This window comes from Taudactylus pleione, unplaced genomic scaffold (assembly GCF_031769625.1).
Source record: "Taudactylus pleione unplaced genomic scaffold, aTauple2 ptg000486l, whole genome shotgun sequence".
In the NCBI taxonomy this organism is placed as follows: Eukaryota; Metazoa; Chordata; class Amphibia; order Anura; family Myobatrachidae; genus Taudactylus; species Taudactylus pleione.
Window position 1 is genome coordinate 1,533,218 of NW_028284888.1, and position 17,467 is coordinate 1,550,684.

The 17,467-nt window shown below is 46.4% G+C and overlaps 1 protein-coding gene across 3 annotated transcripts in view; it reads left to right on the plus strand.

Moving 5' to 3' along the window:
- The window catches only part of ZDBF2 (zinc finger DBF-type containing 2), a 46,181-nt gene that overhangs the window by 15,275 nt on the left and 13,439 nt on the right, over nt 1-17,467 (plus strand). For 2 of the 3 annotated variants that reach the window (XM_088449483.1, XM_088449484.1), the window contains 2 exons: nt 7,622-7,727; nt 9,463-9,590. In XM_088449483.1, coding sequence (XP_088305609.1) covers nt 7,622-7,727; nt 9,463-9,590 — 234 coding nt within the window. Of the gene's footprint in view, nt 1-3,565; nt 3,952-7,621; nt 7,728-9,462; nt 9,591-17,467 lie in introns of those variants that run through there. The other variant, XM_088449485.1, reaches the window with a different exon arrangement.

Below are 17,467 nucleotides of genomic sequence, written 5' to 3' on the forward strand. Positions count from 1 at the left end.
ATAATTAGTGACTCCTGAGTATATATTGAGAAGAAAGCGAGTGTGCACTATTGGAGGGGGGGGGGGGATTCAGATCGGAGTGATGTGCCCTGCAAAATGTTTCCTGTATTAGATAATGTAATGTACGCAGGCAGACATTGCGGTGTCGTCTGGTAACATTACGTGCGTCACTTACATCTTTGCATTTTATTGTCCCTTTAGCAAAAACAGCAACAGTCAGCAAACGTCACGTCTCATTCTCTTCCTCTTATTTCTGTGTCTGAAATTTAACACGTGGCAATATATTTGCTGATTCAAATTATTTTCTTTCACACTAAAATGTTTTTGTTAAAAATGAAATGCATTACTGGTTTCAAGTGCAGCCGTGCCTATTTATGTTTATTTTATATTGTGCTACATTAATAAAAATATTACATATGGAAGAAGTCTGTTTATATCAGGGATGGGGAACCTCAGGCCCTGGGGCCGTATAGGGCCTGCGGAATCATTTGGTCTGGCCACCTGAGCTTTTCTCTGCTGACCTCATCTGGCTACCAGTGTACCTAGTATAGCACCCTGCAGCCAGAATCTGTGCAGCAGTGCCGCCTGGGGCGTCCTTACAGCTCCCCGGAGCATCCTCAGGATGCTCCAGGCATTGCTGTAATCACTGGCGATTGAGGCCCCGCCCCCGTGTGACGTCACATGGAGGGAGCGTGGTCTGCACCAGGCCCCCGAATAATGTTATATATATCAAAATGGCCCTCGGCAGAAAAAAGGTTCCCCACCCCTGGTTTATATAAATACAGGGATAGATGTACACCTGGTTAAACGTATGTATTTACCAGCGCTGGGTTACAGAAATACAGGGATAGATATACACATGGTACCACGTATGTATTTACCAGTGCTGGGTTACAGAAATACAGGGATAGATATACACATGGTACCACGTATGTATTTACCAGCGCTGGGTTACAGAAATACAGGGATAGATATACACATGGTACCACGTATATATTTACCAGTGCTGGGTTACAGAAATACAGGGATAGATATACACCTGGTACCACATATGTATTTACCAGCGCTGGGTTACAGAAATACAGGGATAGATATACACATGGTACCACGTATGTATTTACCAGTGCTGGGTTACAGAAATACAGGGATAGATATACACCTGGTACCACATATGTATTTACCAGCGCTAGGTTACAGAAATACAGGGATAGATATACACATGGTACCACGTATGTATTTACCAGCGCTAGGTTACAGAAATACAGGGATAGATATACACCTGGTACCACATATGTATTTACCAGCGCTAGGTTACAGAAATACAGGGATAGATATACACATGGTACCACGTATGTATTTACCAGCGCTGGGTTACAGAAATACAGGGATAGATATACACCTGGTACCACGTATGTATTTACCAGTGCTGGGAAACGTAAATACAGAGATTGATAAACACATGCTAACATGTATGTATTTACCAGCGCTGGGTTACAGAAATACAGGGATAGATATACACATGGTACCACGTATGTATTTACCAGTGATGGGTTACGTAAATACAGAGATTGATAAACACATGCTAACATGTATGTATTTAGCAGTGCTGGGATACATTAATACAGCGTTGGATAAGTACATAGTACCACGTATGTATTTACCAGTGCTGGGTTACATTTAATTTAGCAATGGATAAGTACATGGTACCACGTATGTATTTGCCAGTGTTTGTAAAGGTAATGTTATCATGAAATCAGGATTTCTAATCTGGTAAACAATTTAGTGAGACATAGGACCTCATTCAGAGTCGGTCGCGAGCACCGATGCGCTCGTAACCAACTTGATGGTTTGGTCTGCGCACACATGCGCAAGCCCCGGAGCGACAGAGAAACTCTGTCGCTCCGGAGCTCGTTACCAAAGGGGCGGCTGTCGATGTTGATCGACAGCTGCCCCCGTTTGGTAGGCGGGCCGGGGGGGTGGTTTCCAAAATGGAGGCGTTCCTTTACGAACGCCTACCGTTTTGTGGGCGGCCGCACTGACATCATCAATGATGTCAGTGGGGAGCTTCCTGCTCCATCAGAGCAGAAAGCTCCCTGGGGCTTACGAGTGCCCAGACCCTTCCCTAGGGTCTGGTCATAATCCCCGATGGTGATCACCATCGCGACCATCAACCTGGTCGGTCGTTATGCTGTGGGTGGTAACCCACAGCTTAACGATCGACAAGGAGGCGGCCGTTCAGGATGCAAGCGGCCGCCCTGATTCTGTGCGACCGCTTCCATCCAACGACCGCCTCTGAATGAGGTCCATATTGCCTTAGAGCTGGATTACCATGGTAATTAAGGAACATTTTTCTGCCACACTACAAATGGCTGCAATGCGGGGCTCTGAGCGAGGGGGCCAATGAGAATCTGCTATGGTCTCTACTGCAGCTCTTCATTGGTTCTTCCGCTTAGCCCTTTCCCTCCAAAATGTCAGTAACTGTTTTCATTGGCCGTGCGAGACTTTCCTCTTCCCTCGTCATAAATAGCAAATGCTACATCCCACATCTCTAATAATGTGCAGTGTTATAGGACAAGAAGCTAAACTGCTAAAGCATAGCATGTCAGTTATGTTTGCTATGACATCACTGGCCAATCTGTAGAGAACAGTTTTGTTATCCAGGAAAGTGCATTTCTATCACTGGGAGTCTGCGTTCTGCATTGTCCCAGAGTGATGCCAGACATTATACCTTCCTGAGCCACTAATCGGAGAGAGGTCATTATATTTAGGTGCCTCGTCTCCATTACAAACAGGCAGTGATGTATGTCTGCGCTGAAAAGTTCATCCACTTTTTAAATAATTTTTGATTTTAGATTCTGTGATCTAGAAATAAAAACAATGGGGGTCATTCAGACCCACTCGCGAGCGGCAGTACGCTCGCAAGTGGGTCGATGGTCCCCACTGGGCATGCGCACGACGGAGGGAGCTCCGTCGTGCGCATGCGCGAGACCCGGCGAGCGAAGGACTTTCCATCGCTCCGGGTCTCGCACCAAAGGGGGCGTGCTGTCGATGTTGATTGACAGCACGCCCCCTTTGGTGGGCGTGCCGGGGGCGTGCCTGCCAGACGGAGGCGTTCCCATGGGAACGCCTACCGTCTGAAGCTGGCCCCACTGACATCACTAGTGATGTCAGTGGGAGTGATTTTGGCTCTGATAGAGCCAAAATCACTCCTGGCCTTGCGGCTGGGAAACCCAACCGCAGAGTTTCCCTCGCAATTCCGATGGTCGCGATGGTCAAGACCATCGCGTCCATCTTTTTGAGCGTCCGGCTCTGAATCAGGGCCAATGTCCTTAAACATACACGTTAAACATACACGTTAAACATACACATTCTTTGACACTATTCTGCTAATAATGAACTATGATGTTTTCCTGGCCTTCTCTCCAGCCCGTCTGTGGCGCTGACTGTTACATTTAGTCACCGGAGAAGTATTGGAATCCTGCGGACATGTTTCTCAGTTACTGAGGATCTGGATTTCCTCTATATACCTATCGCAGTGTTTATATACATGGAATATCGTCCCAAGTGTTTTATCGGATCTCTTCTGCTCAGCCTACACCCGTCTATGTGGGCGTATTGGATTCCATTCAATATCTGTCGTTCCCACACTTATCACAGGAGCACGTTAATGGATGATTGTGAGACCCCTGTGGGCAGGTCACAGCAGGACTCCTCTGGTGATTATTATTACATAGCTGCGTGGTCATTGGACTCATTGTACGGTACCGCCTGTATGAAACGTGCAAGAAGAGATATCTGATAAGAATTATGGTCACATTGAAACTTTGCATCTTATATGCACCAATAAAAGTTATTTATACAGGAGCCGCCCCATCCATCGTTCTGCTGTGGCAGCCTGGGAGTGCTTTATAACCGGATCGCTGAATAATCCAATGTAACACTTGCAATACAGTAGGTGGCAGCCAGTAGCATTGTTAGATGTTATGTAACCTATTACAATGAGTGCGATTGGTGTAGTTTATTGATCCTCTTGTCTTTTTTTCCTGTCGGTGGGTGACATGTAATCTATAAGGGCAATGTATGGAAAATGGACCCTTCATCTGCATGCAGACAACGGTGGGAATCCAATTAGCCGTGCGGGAAAAGCACTGGGTTTCACTCCTGGAGCAATTCAGCTCCTTTTCCCTGCGCTGTAAACACTGGAATAACGTGCGCTAACTCATTGTTTCTGCGTACAATGTGTAATCAACAAGTTTCTTCGCATGTTATCCCCATCAGGGTGCGTTTTAGCGCAGACTTTTCCACGCAGCTTCTTAAACTGCAAGGAAATGTCCACCTCTGGGTCTTAGCGCGTGTGGTAAACCCCGTTCATTGACTTGTCTTGGTTGGCGTGGCTAATTGAATCTCCCCCAATGTGTCCATTCAGTAGGATGTCACTATTTTAGTGTTCATTCTAGCACCCTGCACCTGTCACAGCCCATGCAGTTCCTCTTTCCTGTCTGGGGCAGTCACTCTCTGATCTGGTGCTTCTTACACTCTCCGCTGGTGCAACTAACTACTGAGATACAGGCCAGAGTGTGCTAGAAGCACCAGAGCAGAGTGTGACACCCTAGGCAGGAATGAGGACCTGCACAGGTTGTGACAGGTGCAGGGTGCTAGAATGAACACTGTGGGGGCGATTGAATTCAACGTGATGATGAATAGCCGCGGGAGGGAGCTCCCGCAGCTATTCAATACACCGCGCTGTTTGGGCGGGCTAAGGATTTCTTCTCGCACTCCCCTGGGGATGCGAGGAGAAATCCAACCAAAGTGCCGGGCAAGCAGCTGGTTTTCTGCTTAGTGCGGCGCTAACAGCTGCGCGTCCGGCACTTTGATCAGAGAATGCCGGTTACTGCGCCTTAACACCCGGCATTCTCCAACCACACAGCGCACTGAATTGAATAGCTCCTGGAGCTCCCTCCCGGCGCTATTCAATTCACGTTGAATTGAATCGCCCCCTATAGGCCAAATGTAACAGGGTCAGAGATTACAAAATGTGACTGTCACATTGGTCGATTATTATCTTCAAAATGGGGAAAATATCTGGATGAGAGTTTAAATCGTGACAGTTTTTTGAATCTGAAAAACAGAGTTTCCATGTTCTCAGGCTATTACATAAGGAGAGTTTCCCTGTTCTCTGACTCTATTACATAAGGAGAGTTTCCATGTTCTCTGACTCTATTACATAAGGAGAGTTTCCCTGTTCTTTGACTCTATTACATAAGGAGAGTTTCCCTGTTCTCTGACTCTATTACATAAGGCGAGTTTCCCTGTTCTCAGGCTCTATTACATAAGGAGAGTTTCCCTGTTCTCTGACTCTATTACATAAGGAGAGTTTCCATGTTCTCTGACTCTATTACATAAGGCGAGTTTCCCTGTTCTCTGACTCTATTATATAAGGAGAGTCTCCATGTTCTCTGACTCTATTATATAAGGACAGTTTCCCTGTTCTCTGACTCTATTACATAAGGAGAGTTTCCCTGTTCTCTGACTATTACATAAGGAGAGTTTCCCTGTTCTCTGTCTCTATTACATAAGGAGAGTTTCCCTGTTCTCTGACTCTATTACATAAGGAGAGTTTCCCTGTTCTCTGACTGTATTACATAAGGAGAGTTTCCCTGTTCTTTGACTCTATTACATAAGGAGAGTTTCCCTGTTCTCTGACTCTATTACATAAGGAGAGTTTCCCTGTTCTCTGACTCTATTACATAAGGAGAGTTTCCCTGTTCTCTGACTCTATTACATAAGGAGAGTTTCCCTGTTCTCTGACTCTCTTACATAAGGAGAGTTTCCATGTTCTCTGACTCTATTACATAAGGAGAGTTTCCATGTTCTCTGACTCTCTTACATAAGGAGAGTTTCCCTGTTCTCTGACTCTATTACATAAGGAGAGTTTCCCTGTTCTCTGACTCTATTACATAAGGAAAGTTTCCCTGTTCTCTGACTCTATTACATAAGGAGAGTTTCCCTGTTCTCTGACTCTATTACATAAGGAGAGTTTCCCTGTTCTCTGACTCTATTACATAAGGAGAGTTTCCCTGTTCTCTGACTCTATTACATAAGGAGAGTTTCCCTGTTCTCTGACTCTATTACATAAGGAGAGTTTCCCTGTTCTCTGACTCTATTACATAAGGAGAGTTTCCCTGTTCTTTGACTCTATTACATAAGGAGAGTTTCCCTGTTCTCTGACTGTATTACATAAGGAGAGTTTCCCTGTTCTTTGACTCTATTACATAAGGAGAGTTTCCCTGTTCTCTGACTCTATTACATAAGGAGAGTTTCCCTGTTCTCTGACTCTATTATATAAGGAGAGTCCCCATGTTCTCTGACTCTATTATATAAGGACAGTTTCCCTGTTCTCTGACTCTATTACATAAGGAGAGTTTCCCTGTTCTCTGACTCTATTATATAAGGAGAGTTTCCCTGTTCTCTGTCTCTATTACATAAGGAGAGTTTCCCTGTTCTCTGTCTCTATTACATAAGGAGAGTTTCCCTGTTCTCTGTCTCTATTACATAAGGAGAGTTTCCCTGTTCTCTGACTCTATTACATAAGGAGAGTTTCCCTGTTCTCTGACTGTATTACATAAGGAGAGTTTCCCTGTTCTCTGACTCTATTACATAAGGAGAGTTTCCCTGTTCTCTGACTGTATTACATAAGGAGAGTTTCCCTGTTCTTTGACTCTATTACATAAGGAGAGTTTCCCTGTTCTCTGACTCTATTACATAAGGAGAGTTTCCCTGTTCTCTGACTCTATTACATAAGGAGAGTTTCCCTGTTCTCTGACTCTATTATATAAGGAGAGTCCCCATGTTCTCTGACTCTATTATATAAGGACAGTTTCCCTGTTCTCTGACTCTATTACATAAGGAGAGTTTCCCTGTTCTCTGACTATTACATAAGGAGAGTTTCCCTGTTCTCTGTCTCTATTACATAAGGAGAGTTTCCCTGTTCTCTGTCTCTATTACATAAGGAGAGTTTCCCTGTTCTCTGACTCTATTACATAAGGAGAGTTTCCCTGTTCTCTGACTCTCTTACATAAGGAGAGTTTCCATGTTCTCTGACTCTATTACATAAGGAGAGATTCCCTGTTCTCAGACTCTATTACATAAGGAGAGTTTCCCTGTTCTCTGACTCTATTACATAAGGAGAGTTTCCCTGTTCTCTGACTCTCTTACATAAGGAGAGTTTCCCTGTTCTCTGACTCTATTACATAAGGAGAGTTTCCCTGTTCTCTGACTCTATTACATAAGGAGAGTTTCCCTGTTCTCTGACTCTATTACATAAGGAGAGTTTCCCTGTTCTCTGACTCTATTACATAAGGAGAGTTTCCCTGTTCTCAGACTCTATTACATAAGGAGAGTTTAAAAAGTGTGAGAGGTTACTGCTAAACTCTCACATTATCTAACCTCTCACCTCATTACATTTGGCCCCTATATTTCCTAGTGGAGTAGGAGGCTGGATATTGCCCTCCAGTTAATTTGGTGTTGGTTTTATAGAGGTTTGTTAAACGATATTAATCTCTGTACTGTACTATAAACTAACTATGCAAAGAAACCTAAGTGTTCCTCCTCTTATTCCCAGTGAGAATGCAGGAATCCCTGTGCAGCCGGGAAGCAGCTTACCCCCTGGGCACTCCAGGCAAGGCTACTGCAGCTGCTGCCAAGTGCACTACATTAACCTAGAGAAGGTAAGGCAGCTTTAGCCAGTGTTGGAAGCTTTCAGTAGAGCAGGGGTAGGCCACGTGTGGCACTCCAGCCACTGTGGAACACACAGTTTTGCTGTGAGGGCATGCTAATTCTGTAGCAGGGCATGCTGGGATGTGTGGTTCCATAGCGGCTGGAATGCCACACGTTGTCTACTGCTGCAGTGCGGAACGGGCTGTAACCTGGATGGTTGTAATGGATCGTTCACTGCTGGATTTACTATAATGCAGTATTTAGTAGCTTTGTCCTCGCTATTGAGATGTCCCATCCATAACTTTTACACTTACTGTAGCAGTGTATGGCTCCGCTTATGCCAAACATCCCAGCACCCATTGCGGGTCCATCCTATTGGTGACATTACAGTCTTATCCTTATCATTGCCGTCTTCATGATGATTTGTGAGAATGACAGATCCGGCTTCCGGGTATATCAGAAGTAATTTTTTTTTTTGTATCGCTCGGTAATTCGTGACTCATATGTCATTCTTTATTTTTTAGCTAGTGAGATTGTGTGAGTGTGGGGCGTAGTGAGATTGTGTGAGTGTGGGGCATAGTGAGATTGTGTGAGTGTGGGGCGTAGTGAGATTGTGTGAGTGTGGGGCGTAGTGAGATTGTGTGTGTGTGGGGCGTAGTGAGATTGTGTGTGTGTGGGGCGTAGTGAGATTGTGTGGGGCGTAGTGAGATTGTGTGGGGCATAGTGAGATTGTGTGGGGCGTAGTGAGATTGTGTGGGGCGTAGTGAGATTGTGTGAGTGTGGGGCGTAGTGAGATTGTGTGAGTGTGGGGCGTAGTGAGATTGTGTGTGTGTGGGGCGTAGTGAGATTGTGTGTGTGTGGGGCGTAGTGAGATTGTGTGTGTGTGGGGCGTAGTGAGATTGTGTGTGTGTGGGGCGTAGTGAGATTGTGTGTGTGTGGGGCGTAGTGAGATTGTGTGTGTGTGGGGCGTAGTGTGTGTGTGTGTGTGTGTGTGTGTGGGGCGTAGTGAGATTGTTTGTGTGTGGGGCGTAGTGTGTGTGTGTGTGTGGGGCGTAGTGTGTGTGTGTGTGTGGACAGATGGGTGAACAGGAAGCCACAGTTTGAGGGGTAGTTTTGCTGCTTTAAATCTCTCGTCTTTCTGCAGCATGCAGACTATTACATTTACCCCAGAGTGTCAGATAGTATTAGGGAGGCTCCTCCAGCTGCAGAGTCACGTGAGACTCCTCATACTAATGCAGGGAGATTTTGGTGTCGCCATATTATAACAATCTTATACATCCATACATGCATAGTTTTTATGGATACATATGTATTATTATCATATCCCTTGCCCATTAGTAATCCCTGCTGTCAGGCTACTTATCTATTTGGTACAGTTCTAGTTTTTTTTTAGTTCTGACTATTTACCTGCTGATAACCCCGTCCTGCTGCAAATCTGCAGTTAATGCAGCGATCGCACAGGAGGCTCTGGGGAGGTGGAGGGTTAGGCGGCATTAGAGGTCACCTACATACAGCCTATGAATTTGCTAGGAATTCGGAGCATCACTAAGGAACGGTCTGACTTTTAATGCGCAGTTACCGTCCATAGAAACAACTGATAGATGTCTAAGCTCCGTTATAAATAGCCAGAAGGAGTAAATTGGATGGAAGCGCCCAGAGTGTAAATGGTATTTGTAGGCAATAGAGGAGATGCATCATCTGCACCGAGTTCATCTATCTGCATTAAATGCGTCATTGTTGTTCCAGCATCTGGCAAGTGAGCAGCACAAGCAGCTTTCCGTCTGTAAGAGGATCCGCCTCAGTACCAGCATGTTGATGGAGCGATTCCTGCAGGACGTACACCTCTACCACCCCCAGAGTTACCACGACACCAGGTGAGATTTATGCCGTGCCAAATCATTTATTTCTGGTGACAGAATACGACCCAGGTGCTTGGCTCGTTGTGACACGAGCTGCAATCCACACCTGCATCAGAAAGGTCCCTTTAATACGTGTGACAGACCTTGCGGCAATGTAATATGATGATTATTGTATGATTGCCAGAGATTTTTACTTCTCTCAGGGCGGGATGTGAACGTTCCAATACATATCACTCTTATTCCCCTGCATACCGGCAATTGTGATAGGGAGATCTGTCCCTAGCGAAGAGACATCCCCTGGGTCTATGACGCAGGGGTCCTATTGCGCGTGCGCGGACATCGGCCTGTACATAAGCAAGCCGCTTATGTACAGGCTTATTTTTTTAGGCTTATTTTGAATAGAAAACTATAGGCTTCTATAGGAAATGCTAGGGGCAGATTTAGGGGGTCAGGCTGCCACAAGAAACAACATTACTGTGCAACCCCCCACATCGTCACTGCTGGATCTGCCCCTTTAATGCTAGGGCGGGCCAGGATGCCTCCATACAGCCAAAGTAACCCCAACCTTATCCCCCCACCTACCGCATCACAATTTACCACCTGCGACCCCCCCACACACACACACAAAAATAACTAATAATGACCAAAAGATAAATGGGAATCACCCGACCTCTGGGTGGCACCACCAGGCCAGCCTCTCACTGGGGCACTGATGCCGGGGATACCTGCTATGCTGCCCCCAGCAAGTGGCACCCAGGTCTGCAGTGTATATCTCTGATATCTGCTGCCGACCCTTTTTAATACATCTGGGGAACCACATGTGTTGCCGACATTATACCGCATTTTTGGCATTGATACATCCTGTCCTCAGTATGGAATGGCGCGATTGCCTGTCATTTATTCCTTAAACTGCCACATTCTTTGTCATTAACAAGCCTTTATATAAGTGGCTCTCCCGGGCAGGTTAATAGTTACTATAGGTATAGGGAGATCCATTAAACAGACAGTAACTCATAATTTTTTGACTCATTTTGTATTTCCTGCTGGAGTTTATTAACGAATTAAAGAACTTTGACCTTTTTATAGAAAAAAAAAGGTTACGTTATTAAATCATGTCACCATACAATATACAGTCAGTGACATAGAGACATTACATCATGTCACCATACAATATACAGTCAGTGACCTAGAGACGTTACACCATGTCACCATACAATATACAGTCAGTGACCTAGGGACGTTACATCATGTCACCATACAATATACAGTCAGTGACCTAGAGACGTTACATCATGTCACCATACAATATACAGTCAGTGACATAGGGACATTACATCATGTCACCATACAATATACAGTCAGTGACCTAGGGACATTACATCATGTCACCATACATTATACAGTCAGTGACATAGGGACGTTACATCACGTCACCATACAATATACAGTCAGTAACTTAGGGACATTACATCATGTCACCATACAATATACAGTCAGAGACACAGGGACATTACATCATGTCACCATACAATATACAGTCAGTGACATAGGGACATTACATCATGCCACCATACAATATACAGTCGGTGACCTAGGGACATTACATCATGTCACCATACAATATACAGTCAGTGACCTAGGGACATTACATCATGTCACCATACAATATACAGTCAGTGACATAGGTACATTACGTCACCATACAATATACAGTCAGTGACATAGGGACATTACATCATGTCACCATACAATATACGGTCAGTGACATAGGGACATTACATCATGTCTCCATACAATATACAGTCAGTGACCTAGGGACATTACATCACGTCACCATACAATATACAGTCAGTGACCTAGGGATATTACATCATGTCTCCATACAATATACAGTCAGTGACATAGGGACGTTACATCATGTCACCATACAATATACAGTCAGTGACCTAGGGACATTATGTCACCATACAATATACAGTCAGTGACCTAGGGACATTACATCATGTCACCATACATTATACAGTCAGTGACATAGGGACATTACATAGTCACCATACAATATACAGTCAGTGACATAGGGACATTACATCATGTCACCATACAATATACAGTCAGTGACATAGGGACATTACATCATGTCTCCATACAATATACAGTCAGTGACATAGGGACATTACATCATGTCACCATACAATATACAGTCAGTGACCTAGGGACATTACATCATGTCACCATACAATATACAGTCAGTGACCTAGGGACATTACATCATGTCACCATACAATATACAGTCAGTGACCTAGGGACATTACGTCACCATACAATATACAGTAAGTGACATAGGGACATTACATCATGTCACCATACAATATACAGTCAGTGACATGGGGACTCCTGATGATTGATCTGTGTACATGGGAGTATAACATTGCTCGTTACAGACAGCGGTAGGAGCTGCCAGGTACAGGTGGGGACTAACATAACCCAGATTGACGTCACAGTAAGGTGTTGGAGAAGTTAGTATAATTGTTGTAGTGTGACATGAGAACCATGTTGAATATAGCATGGATTTTGGAAGATAATCCTCAACCTCTTTTTATTTATAAATCACCAACATCGTGGTGCAGCTAGTGTATATGCGAGGGATCGTGATTTATACCCATAACCTACAATGACATGAAGACGGCTCTGACCTGTTGTATATGTGAGGGATCGTGATTTATACCCATAACCTACAATGACATGAAGACGGCTCTGACCAAATGAGTATACACCCTAAGCAGCATCAGTTGCTGATGACTGGTATGATGCACCCGGCATCGAGCACCTACAATAGGTACTGACACTGTTATATATATATATATATATATATATATATATATTCACGTCAATGATGTGAATGACCAAATATTCTCTGTATAGCACTGCGGAATATGTGTGCGCTATATACATAACTGGTAAAATATATATAGATATATATATATATAGATATAGTTAGTGTTTATGTATGCATCACACACAACATAACTGTAAAATCATTCCATACAGCCAGAATAATTCTCCCTCCATGTCACCATCTCCTACTTTCATATTCCGCCTGTCAGCTCCTTGGTCCAGTTTCTGCCTGACAACCTTGCATAACATACACATTGCCCTTATTGCAGAATACACCTTGTCTATAGCACACATGTTGGTTGTCACAGTGCTGGAAGATGCCCGGCTCTGGCAAGTCAGTAATTAAATACTCAGCATCATACAGAAAGTCCATGTTTGGGGAGAGGTTCCGGCATATTTACTGATAGCGTAAAAGCCTGATCAGCTGTCAGTACATAGGAGAAAGGTTCTTGTTTCCTGGCAATGTCTCCGGAGTGGCAAATTGAATTTACCTTCTGACATTTCCTCCCCTTTGAAGAATGTCTGAAAACATTACAGTCAGCAATCCCGTCATTAGCGCCAACCTCTGCAGCGATGAATTGATAAGTGCTATAGACCATAGTCATCAATGCAAGTGAAAAGAGCTGTTTGTGGTTGTTGATAGAGCTACTGTTCATTGGCATTTATTATGATTATTATCCTTTATATGGTGCCACAAGGGTTCTGCAGCGCCTTACAGAGTACATAAACAGTTGAACAGAACAAGAATACAGTGACATACAGTATAAGACATTGCAGGACAAGTACATGGTATATAAACATTGCTGCAACAGTAGCAGGATGGCAAAAGTCAAGTAGGGTTAGGTGCTGGTGTAAGGAGTAGAGAGTAGGGTTAGGGGCTGGTGTAAGGAGTATAGAGAGAGTTAGGGCTGGTGTAAGGAGTATAGAGTAGGGTTAGGGGCTGGTGTATGGAGTATAGAGTAGGGTTAGGTGCTGGTGTAAGGAGTATAGAGTAGGGTTAGGGGCTGGTGTATGGAGTATAGAGTAGGGTTAGGGGCTGGTGTAAGGAGTATATACAGTAGGGTTAGGTGCTGGTGTAAGGAGTATAGAATAGGATTAGGTGCTGATGTAAGGAGTATAGAGTAGGGTTAGGTGCTGGTGTAAGGAGTATAGAGTAGGGTTAGGTGCTGGTGTAAGGAGTATAGAGTAGGGTTAGGTGCTGGTGTAAGGAGTATAGAGTAGGGTTAGGTGCTGGTGTAAGGAGTATAGAGTAGGGTTAGGTGCTGGTGTATGGAGTATAGAGTAGGGTTAGGGGCTGGTGTAAGGAGTATATAGAGTAGGGTTAGGGGCTGGTGTAAGGAGTATATAGAGTAGGGTTAGGTGCTGGTGTAAGGAGTATAGAGTAGGGTTAGGTGCTGGTATAAGGGGTATAGAGTAGGGTTAGGTGCTGGTGTAAGGAGTATAGAGTAGGGTTAGGTGCTGGTATAAGGGGTATAGAGTAGGGTTAGGTGCTGGTGTAAGGAGTATAGAGTAGGGTTAGGGGCTGGTGTAAGGAGTATAGAGTAGGGTTAGGGGCTGGTGTAAGGAGTATAGAGTAGGGTTAGGTGCTGGTGTAAGGAGTATAGAGTAGGGCTAGGTGCTGGTGTAAGGAGTATATAGAGTAGGGTTAGGGGCTGGTGTAAGGAGTATTTCTACTTCAGGGTCCATAGGGGTCCACAGGGTTGACCTTGGGGTATAGCTGGATCTGGATCCACGGGCACCACGCAGTTAAAGCTTTCACTGCTCCCAGGATGCACTTGGGTCCGTCCTCCTCTATACCCCGCCCCCGAGCCACAGGCACCTCAGTTTTAGTTGGTGCCCGGCCGGAGTCGGGTCACCCTGTCGCAGTGGGGCTGTTTATGACAGCCCCTAAGCTTTATTTTTAAGAAGATAGAAGATTTATTGTTTTATTTTTTACTCTTCTGAGCGTCAGCATCAGACTGTCCAGCTGGACATCCACGCTGCCGCTCCAACAGCCCCGCTGGCGCTGCGACGCCAGTACTGATCTGGGGATCGCAGCGGGACCCCGGAGTCAGTACTAGCGTGGCTCCGGGACCTCCCACTGACTGCTGCCGGGCTCATGGGGATTCAGGTAAGCCGCGAGCAGCGCTATCAGCGCTGCACGCGGGGGAAATGTAGTCTCTAGCCGCTGGTCTCTGGGGACAGACCGGCGGCGCTAGTAGCGTCGGCAGGCTCCCCTCTCTGCAGGCATACCCCGCGCGTCCGCTGGACCACCAGGGAATAATGGCTGGAGGGGAACCAGCGTCCCTGGGGTTAATTGCTAGCCAGGGGAGGCAGCCTTCCCTGGTTTAGCGGCTCCTCCCCTCAGCTCAGCGCGCCTTCTCTCATGTGTGCTGGCGTCGCTGAGCTGTTCTTCATGCGGCCACTCCTCAGAGCTCTCCGGCGGCCATCTTCAAGGCTGTAACGCAGACTCCCAGGCGGTGCATGGACCGGTCCCCCTGTGTACCTCTCCTCTGCAAAGGGATAGTGTACGCAGCGCTATAGCCCTCCCAGACACTGAATCTGGGAGGGTGATTTTAGCGGAAGGTGCGGTGAGTCAAATCCTTACTGCATTGTATGTGACTTTTGCTAGTGCTGCTGTCTGTGACTTATTTCTAACTTACTGTCAGCTTGTACCTATCCCTTTCCTTTTCCATACGGCCCGACAGGTGTGTGGGGGAAGGGCTTTTTTCTGTGGACCTCGCTTGTATAAATCAAGTATTTGCGAGGTCAGTCACATACAGTTGTGTGCTGCACAGTTCCATATTGTGGGCTGTTTGTGTTGCATGCTGTGAGTGCGGAGGTGTTTTCACCATATTCCCTCTGGTGATACGTTTTCATTGAGCATTTCTGTATCATGTCTGATGAGGAGACTGAGCACTCCGGAGCTCCTGTGCTGTTTTCCTGCAGACGCTGTGCTGCTGGAGTTGATAGGGGGGATCTATCTCAGGATGGTCTGTGCGGGCGGTGCCAGCTGGTGCCTGGCCCCTCTGTGCCCCCTATTTCACAGGATCCTCCTTGGGCGATGTTTTCCCAGGTGTTGGCATCTATTGCGGACCGTTTGGCGGTGCCGGCTGCGGTGCCTGTTAGGGCGTTGCCCCAGCCTAACATTCCCCATTCCCCGGGTATTCCGCATTTATTGCAGTCTCCCCACGGGTCTCAAACTGTGGGTCCTTATGCGGGGGTGCCTGTGTATGTCCAGTCCCCCCCTGTGAGCAGTCGATGGTGCCTTTTCAGGGTTATCCTCATGCAGCGCCTCCACCTTGGGTGGATGTACTCTCCAGCTCTGTGCAGAGCCTGGCGGCCTCATCCTCCTGTTTTTCAGTCTATGTTGCAGAGTAATTTGCCCCCTAAGGCGCCCAAGCGTCAGGTTGTGAGTTCTCTAACAGCGCAGCTGTCGGACTCGGATGTGTCTTCGGATGATGGAGAAGTTCATGAAGACACTAACTGTGACGCCGCGGCCCAGGAGATGGAGACTAAATATTCCATTAATGTACCGGCATTGGTTAGGGTGGTGCGCGCTATCCTTCATATAGAGGATGATGCACCGGCCCCGAAATCTAAGTACCCTAACTTTAAAAAAGCTAAGGTTACGTCAAGTGTCTTTCCCTTGTCTGACCAGTTGACAGATCATATGGCGGGGGCCTGGCAGTTGCCCAGTAAGAGATTCCAACCACAAAAGAGGTTGGCATCGAATTATCCTTTTCCTGAAGCGCATTGCAGGAAGTGGGAAACTCCACCGGCTGTGGATTCCCATGTCACCCGCTTCATTAAGAGCGCTACGCTCCCATTACCGTCTATTTCCTCTTTGAAAGATCCCACAGACAGGAAGGTCGAGATATGTTTGAAATCCATTTACTCCCTTTCAGGGGCGGTGGTGCGCCCGTCCATGGCCATCTCATGGGTGGCTAAGGCCATTGAGAGCTGGGCTAACGCTTTGGAGGATACTTTTCCAGAGGATGCTCCGGAGATCCAGAGAGCGTTAATTGGACAAATGAGGGATGCCGCTTCCTATGTAGGGGAAGCTTCGTTGGATGCTACTCTGCTGACCTCTAGGGTGTCGGCTGCAGCTGTGTCTGCTCGTCGGTCCTTGTGGCTGAGGTCTTGGCGAGCAGATGCGGACTCTAAAAAGGGTCTGGAGGCATTGCCTTTTAATGGTGAGTTACTATTTGTTCCGGACTTGGACAAAATAGTGGATACCTTGGCTAAATGCAAGTCGGCCTTCCTTCCTTTGGGTTCAGCGCCGGCTAAGGTTCGGAGCTGTGCCTCTCGGTCCTTTCGGGTTCAGGGTAAGGCCAAGGGTCAGTCCTTTCCGAGACATTCGGCTACCAAGGCTGCACCCAAGCCCAAGAAGCAGGCTTGGAGTGCTCGGCGCCCTTCTTCCAAGCAGGAGGATAAACCTGCTGCCTGATGGGACGGGCCTCTCTCTGGGGGACCCCAGAATGGGAGGCCGACTTCTCCAATTCGCCCAGTGTTGGCACAATACCACCACGGATGCCTGGGTTCGAGAAGTAGTCTCTCAGGGGTACGCCCTGTCTTTTCGGTTCAGGCCGCCCCGCCAGTTTTTCTGTACGAGTCCTTCTCTGGACAAGACCAAAGCTGTCCAGATTCAGGTAGCTATAGAATCCTTGCTAGAAGCAGGGGTCATTGTTCCCGTTCCGCAGTCTCAGCGCGGGACGGGGTACTATTCTACTCTTTCTGGTGCAGAAACCCAATGGTTCTCTTCGCCCTATCCTGAATTTGAAGTCTCTGAACAAATTCGTCAGATTTCCCAGGTTCAGGATGGAAACTTTATGTTCCATCATTCTGGCGATGGAACCCGGGGATTACACGGTCTCCCTCGATATCCAGGACGCCTATCTCCATGTGCCCATAGCACCGGCACATCAGCGGTATCTGAGGTTTGCTATCCTGAACCATCACTACCAGTTTCGGGCGTTGCCTTTCGGCCTTTCCACGGGTCCGAGGGTGTTCACCAA